Source organism: Alligator sinensis, unplaced genomic scaffold, assembly GCF_000455745.1.
Source record: "Alligator sinensis unplaced genomic scaffold, ASM45574v1 scaffold168_1, whole genome shotgun sequence".
Taxonomy (NCBI): domain Eukaryota; kingdom Metazoa; phylum Chordata; order Crocodylia; family Alligatoridae; genus Alligator; species Alligator sinensis.
Genome location: NW_005842377.1, coordinates 298,381 through 305,390, shown reverse-complemented (window position 1 = coordinate 305,390; position 7,010 = coordinate 298,381). Strand labels below are relative to the sequence as shown.

The window sequence follows — 7,010 nt, the reverse complement described above, 5'->3', positions numbered from 1 at the left end:
CTTTTGCGCACGGGAAGGGATACGTCTGGACTGCGCTCGGCGACGGGGAGAGGCTAGAGGTTGATCAGACCTCTGTTGCCTGCTTTAAATGCACTGGGTCCGTAAGGATCCGCAGCGCTTAGAGATCTTCACACAGCGTGACGTCTCCTCCTCCCTTGTTCGTGGAGTCCTCCAACTTGGGCGGAAACCACTCAAGCCTTTTATACGGCTAGCAAGCCAATCACTAGCCGCCACGTGTGAATAATTTAGAACTGGCCAATAATGGGACTCGAATTAGCATACAAATGGCGGGAACTCTTTGCAACGAGCATTTCTGTGCTGCAACAAAGAAATGCACCCTGCAAAGAAAGCTTCAAATTGGCGGGAAATTCTCCCTTGCACCGGGGTTCTCTTTTGCAGCAGAGAACTCCACCGTGCAAAGAAGCTATAATTTAGCAGGAACAATTTAGCAGTGCCGAAGCACACAAAAACAAAAATCACACCCTTTGGGTTGTGACACCTTTCAGTAGCAGCAGCAGAATAGTTAAAGTGCAGTGGTGTATATTCTTGTTAATTAGATAAGGATATATAATTTATATATATAATTTGATATATACCAGTAACAAAATGATGTCCATTTCTCAGCAAATGTTACTGTCGTTACTATTTTGAAACAGAGGGATCATTGTAAGGGTCTTTAATTATATAGAATACATTTCTGGAAATCAGGGGCATATAGAGAGCAGGGGCAGTGGTATAGTCAAACCCCTGTTTTGAACTACTCTTTGGGAGTAGCAGCCAGGGACTTTTTCTAAGTCCCAAAACAGGGAGGAATCCACCCCTTTTGCTCCCTCCACCCTGCTTTCCCTTCTGTTTAGTGACACATCCCCTCTCTTCCCTTCCCGTCCCCCTCCCCTGCTTGCCACTGCTGTTGTCCCCAGCTGACCTGGCAGACAAAGGGATGGGGAAGCTCTAGAAGTGTTCCTACCCTACTCTGGCCAGCCTGCATGGGGAGCTGGACTCAGCCAGGAATAGCAGCAGTGGCAGCCAGGTTCGTCCTCCCTATCTGGTCCCCCAGGCAGAGAGGAGCAACCAGGAGCAGGCCCAAATACAGAAAAACTGACCTGCTGCTGCCACCTCTGCCATGCTACTGTCTGCAGCTAAGCACATCTACCCATGCAACTACTTGCTACAGACCTTGCTGTAGAGAGACAGGAGTGGCCAGGATGGGCATGGGGAGGGGAAGCATATTGGCAGGTTTCTCTGTACTCAGAGGTATAATGGGAGGAGGGAAGGGAGATAGGAGGATTGGGAAAGGGAGGTCCTGGCAAACATGGAGGCTAAAGGTGATAGTGCCAAAAGCAGGAGAGAAGAGCAGATTCTTTCCTGCCTCATGGATCTAAATCAGACCTCCAGCTGCTGCTTCCATGGTGTGGTCTGGGAACAGAGAGTGGAGCCATTCCTACAGTGCTGGTCACTAATCCTGCATCTTCCTTATAAAGGTCCTAGATCCACCTATGCTGGCAAGTCTTTGGGCCTTTGCCCATTCTGTTCATTCTGTAGCTTTTGATACTATTGTTCACTCCATTCAGCATTATTCTCTGTTTTCCCTTGGCATTCATGGGACTCCTGTTTCTGGTTCTCCTACCAACCTTACATCTTCAACACTTGAGATAGTTGGTTCTTCTGCTTCTTCCTATCTCCCTCTCTCTGTTCATCCTGCAAGATTTGAACCTAAACTGCCTCCTTTTCTTTATCTTCCCCATAACCCTGTGTGATCTTATTCCTTGCAGATTTACCTCTTCAATGTTGTCAACAAGGAAATCATCATGTGGAGTTTATTGGCACTTAGATATTTGTTAATCATTATATAATTTCCCCATTTTCTCCTTTTCCTCTGACAGGTCTTCAGTACTTTGACAACTCAGACTTAATAGAGATGTAAAATTGTTTTTTATCTTTCCTTCTAACTCTCTCCACCAGCCCATTTGCCATCCAAACTCACAAACTTGGAATTTTCTCTTCTTTTGACCTCCATATTCAGGCCTTCTGGCTGTGTCTTCCTCCTGAACATATTGAAGTGTTTTACCTTTTCTCCCTGTCCTGATATCTACCCCTTTTTCATGTACCACTTTTTTATTCTCTTGATCATTAAGACATCTCTCCTCCGTCCTTCTTAACACCCACATTACCTTCTTCTCCAATCTGTCCAAAACATTGCTTGTAAAATTATTCTCCTCTACCATCCATCAAATGACATCACACCCTCTTTTAAGCCATCCACCTTGCACAGTATTCAGTTGTCTTCAAGATCCCACACAGCTCTGCCCCAGCCTACATATTTGCCTGAAACAATGCTCCTTTTTCTCCCCACGACCACTTCACCTTACCAGTGGTACCAGCCTGTATGTGTCATTCATATCCTTCACCCACCCTATCTCCATTACTCTCTTCCTGTTCAGGCCCTATCAACTTTGTGAACTATCATCCCCCTCAGCTCTCATTCTAACCCCTCATTTACAAATTCACTTCCACAATAACCTCAAATTATGAGTTCAGTTACAAAAATATAAATAGCTAATTCCCTCAGCCAACTTTTTTGCTGTGCCCTGTCTTCTTTACAACTTTTGGATGGTAAAATATTTGGGATGGAGGTGGTAGCTCTTTGTCTTTCATGGCACACTTGTATTTTGCTATCATTAAAATCAGTTTAATAATTATGTAGTCCTAAATTCTGTGATATTATTAGAAAAGGATTTTCATCTAAATGATATAACATTTTCATAAATTTTAGAGTGCAAAGCCATATTGAAGATATTTGAGAGCAGAAGAGACATGTTTGGTCATCAAGTGCATTTTTGCAAGATTGTTTTTAATGGTGTATACATCATTAAGTCACATTATAAATGACTCAAGTAAGGGAGTTTCACTTGGGAGATTCAACAATTGCCACAGTTTAATAAAGCGGGGATGCAGAGGAGTTGGTAAAGCTGTAAAATATTATTTGGATCTCCAGATAATGTAAGTCGGTGGTGTCCACCCCCTTTAAGTAGGAGATCAGGTTTAACATTTAAAAGCAATCCAAAATCTACCCTACACCATTGCCACCCCGCTCCCCACAGCAGGTAACTGTAGGGAGGGAAGGTGGGGGGGCAGAGATCGAGGCAGAGGGTGAAAAAATTATTTGGAGGCATGCCTCCACAGCAGCTAAGTCCCACCTGGCCGGGGCCCTACTCAACCTACCTCTGCTCCTGCCTCTGCGGCACTGTCCCTCACCGTGGGGGCCTCAATGTAGCCCCTGCACTTTCCCTCCCGCATAGACTGACCTGCTGGACTGGGACGCATGCACGTGGGCACTCAGCCCCCACCCACCCCAGCCTTGGATAGACTCCAAGATACTCCATGATCTACTGGTGGATTAAGATCCACTGGTTGGTGACCACTGGTGTAAGTGATCACTTTCAGGCTTTTAAAAAAGCTTCAGGCCATGTCCATATTTGAGCAAATCAGTGAGCCCATCTTGTTTGAATATTTCAAATGCCATTTGTGATATTTTGAAATCTCCTTTTAGCATTGAAGGCCTCCTGATAAAGAACATTTCCTGCATTGCAGGAAGCTAGTGTGGGGGAATGAAATGTAGGCTATCCATGCTGACTCTGTAGAATATTGAAAAACTGCTTTGGCTTCCTAGGGGTTGAGAGAAAATACTAAATATGTTCTGCTTAAATACAAAACAGGTTTTTGAAATGCTGACAGGTATTTAATGTTGTTTCCGAAAGTGTTTTCATGGCTGATTTTCTAGTAGGTTTAATTTCTACAAATCATTAAAATATGAGCACTTATCTGAAAGAAATACCTTAGTAATACAACTGCAGTACCAGTTGCTATGCAAGCCTCTCCACACTTCCAAGGAAACCTCAGACTGAAATAATGTTCCAAGAGGTACAACACATAATAGTCCCCATGAAAATAGCATAGCTGAGTGAGTCCTATTTCAGTTATTTTGAAGCTGCAAAGAGATTGTATGACTCCCTAAGTCCTCTCTATACATTAACTCCCTACATTAAATTCCATTCAAATATTTTTGGAACATTAGCAATTCATACATTAGTAGTCCAGATACTGAAGCAACGTCAAACCTGCTGATCCCTGGTCCACTAAATTTGTCCCTGGTGAAATCTAAATTAAGAGTATCTCTTGTCAGACCCACTGTTACTGCTCTACCTGAGCTAAAGGAAAATTTATAATTGCCAGTTTGTTATAGCCTGTACCATAAAATGCTAAGAATCACTGCCAGGCCAAACAATTCCAATCCAATGTCAATTTTCAAAGCTATGTGCAAGATTTGGCAATACAAAGCCGATTGACATTAGAAGGCACAATGATGCTACAACGCTGCTCAGTGCTTTGGAAATGTATGGGGATAAGTCGGAACAGTCTGTTATCAATGTAAAGATTTTTTTCTGGTAAATAGTAGGAGAAAGTAAATAGGTCTGCAATCATCCCAGAGATGCATACTGTAAAACTGTTACGAGTTTGGCTTTGTTCTTCCAGAGTCAGCAAATTTTATTATTTTTTGATTTTCTGTTCTTGATTTTAGTGTTCTACGAGAAGGAAAAGAAGGTCTCATTCTTGCCCTGAGAATGCTTACAGTCACACAACAAATAAAACACAAAATTCACTTGAAGCCTGATCCAGTGTGCCGTGAAGTCAGTGGAAAAATTCCCGTTGTCTTCATTGTATTAAGTGACCCAGAAAATATTTCTGTAAGAGCATGACTTTGTGATTTGAGGTCCACTGAAACAGCTTCCATGAGCACTTGTTTGCAGGATTGAGGTGTGTGGGTCTATAGGACCTTTTTTAATACTGTGCATTATATAGCCATGGTGAACTTTACAGAAGAAAATATTTTTCTTTCTAGTTTTCAGGAGATATAACAGGTTCATTATGCTTTTTGTAATGTGCTAAATTATCTATTATATGATGCTATAAGGCCATGGGTAAAGGAACAAAAAATAGTTAACAGAAGAGGCTGATATGATTTATACCAAAAAAAAAAAAAAATAGAAAAAAGGGAATTCATGTTAAAAATATGCATGTTAATACCTATCATAGGTATTATGCATGTTAATACCTGTCATAAGGTAATACCTTAAATATGTCACATATTCTGTTGTTTTCCATTCTTTTAGGTATTTCTCTGCAACCTGTCTCTAACATAACTATATGTGTTAGATGCCTTTGGGACTCTCTTTACATCAGCCATGAAAGGATTATCTAGCAGCCGCAGTCATCATCATGGGGTTACCTGTGACCCTACATGTGACAGTCTGCCACATCACCCAGACAGGAAGCCATATTTATTAAATCCAGTGGACCCTCACCCTGCAGATCATCCTTATTATACTCAAAGGAACTCTTTTCAGGCAGAATGCATGGTACCCTATAATGACCAGCTTGCTAGCAGCACATTTCCTCGGAGGCATTATAGCTCTAACCATGAACTGAAAGATGAGTGTGCTCTTGTTCCCCATGGAACTTCCAATAAAACTAACCGCATCCCTGCCAATCTTTTGGACCAGTTTGAAAGGCAGTTGCCTCTTAATCGAGATGGCTACCATACCTTACAGTACAAACGAACTGCCGTGGAACATCGGAGTGATAGCCCCGGGAGGATCCGCCACTTGGTTCATTCTGTTCAAAAGCTCTTCACAAAGTCTCATTCTCTTGAGGGACCATCTAAGGGAAGTGTCAATGGTGGCAAAGCAAGCCCAGAAGAGACACAGACGATGAGGTATGGGAAGCGTAGCAAGAGTAAAGAAAGGAGACCAGAAGGGAAGCCCAGGTCCAATGCATCTGGGTGGTGGAGTTCAGATGACAATTTGGACAATGATGTTTGTGTTTATCATGGTCCCAGTGGGGTTATGACTATGGGAAGATGCCCTGATCGTTCCTCTTCCCAGTACTTTATGGAAGCCTATAACACTATTAGTGAACATACTGTGAAGTCATCCAGAAGCAATAATGATGTCAAATGCTCTACCTGTGCAAACCTGCCTGTGAATTTGGACTCACAGCTAATGAAGAAAAGCTCTTGGTCCTCTACACTAACAGTGAGCAGAGCTCGTGAGGTTTACCAGAAAGCTTCAGTAAATATGGATCAAACAGTGATGAAGTCAGAGACATGTCAACAGGAACGGTCTTGTCAATACCTCCAGGTACAGTATTTAGCACTGATTGCTGTTAACTATGCTGTCCCTTGTTGCTGGTGTTCTGGGTCCCCCCATTCTGGTCCTTTGGAGGTAATTTTCTTTCATACTTCTAAAAGGTCATTATACAGAAAAGAGGATAATCAATATAAAAAAAAATAAAACTGTATTTCCTTGCTAAAATTCACGGTTTCAAATGAATGCTTCAGGGGAGGAGGCTGATTTTTTATGTGGGAAGAATGAGAGCTTTCTGTGTAATCTTTTGGATTAAAAAGGCAGTCTCAGTGGGGGCACAGAGAACGGGAGGTTGTAGTGTTTGCATTTAGCATTACAATGTCAGCGAACAGGATGTTACCAGTATACAAATTCTTTGGTTTCTGTAATTTCAGGATTTGTCTTTATTTACAGCTTCTTTTATTATTCAAGCTTTGAGACCTTTTGAAAACTTTGAGATGTCTTAATTCTCTGTACAGAAGGGAAACAACCTGCTGTCTATTCTTTTTTTTCCATAGAATATAAATCCTTACAAAACAGTTACTATAAAGTGTCCGGATTTGTGTATCTGGCTATTGCTCTTTTTGATGGCATTGATTCAAAAATACCAAATAGAAATGTTGAAATTATTGCTTGTTCTGATTATACACTTTAGGAGTACATCACCTACTCCCTCACAAGCTGTTTGCAGTTAATACAGCGTCACTATTTTTCACCAGTATTGTATCTTTAAATGTCAAGAATCAGATGTCTGTTCTTGGAGCTATCATACTGCCGGTGAATGGTTGTGGCAGAAACATGGATCAGAAAATTTTAAAACTGTTTCAT

At 41.7% G+C, this 7,010-nt stretch overlaps 1 protein-coding gene across 1 annotated transcript in view; it reads left to right on the top strand.

Moving 5' to 3' along the window:
* The window catches only part of DLGAP1 (DLG associated protein 1), a 719,594-nt gene that overhangs the window by 485,802 nt on the left and 226,782 nt on the right, over positions 1–7,010 (top strand). Inside the window, exon 5 of the mRNA XM_025210860.1 lies at positions 5,172–6,197. Coding sequence (XP_025066645.1) covers positions 5,244–6,197 — 954 coding nt within the window. The 5' untranslated portion in view covers positions 5,172–5,243. The remainder of the gene's footprint in view (positions 1–5,171; positions 6,198–7,010) is intronic.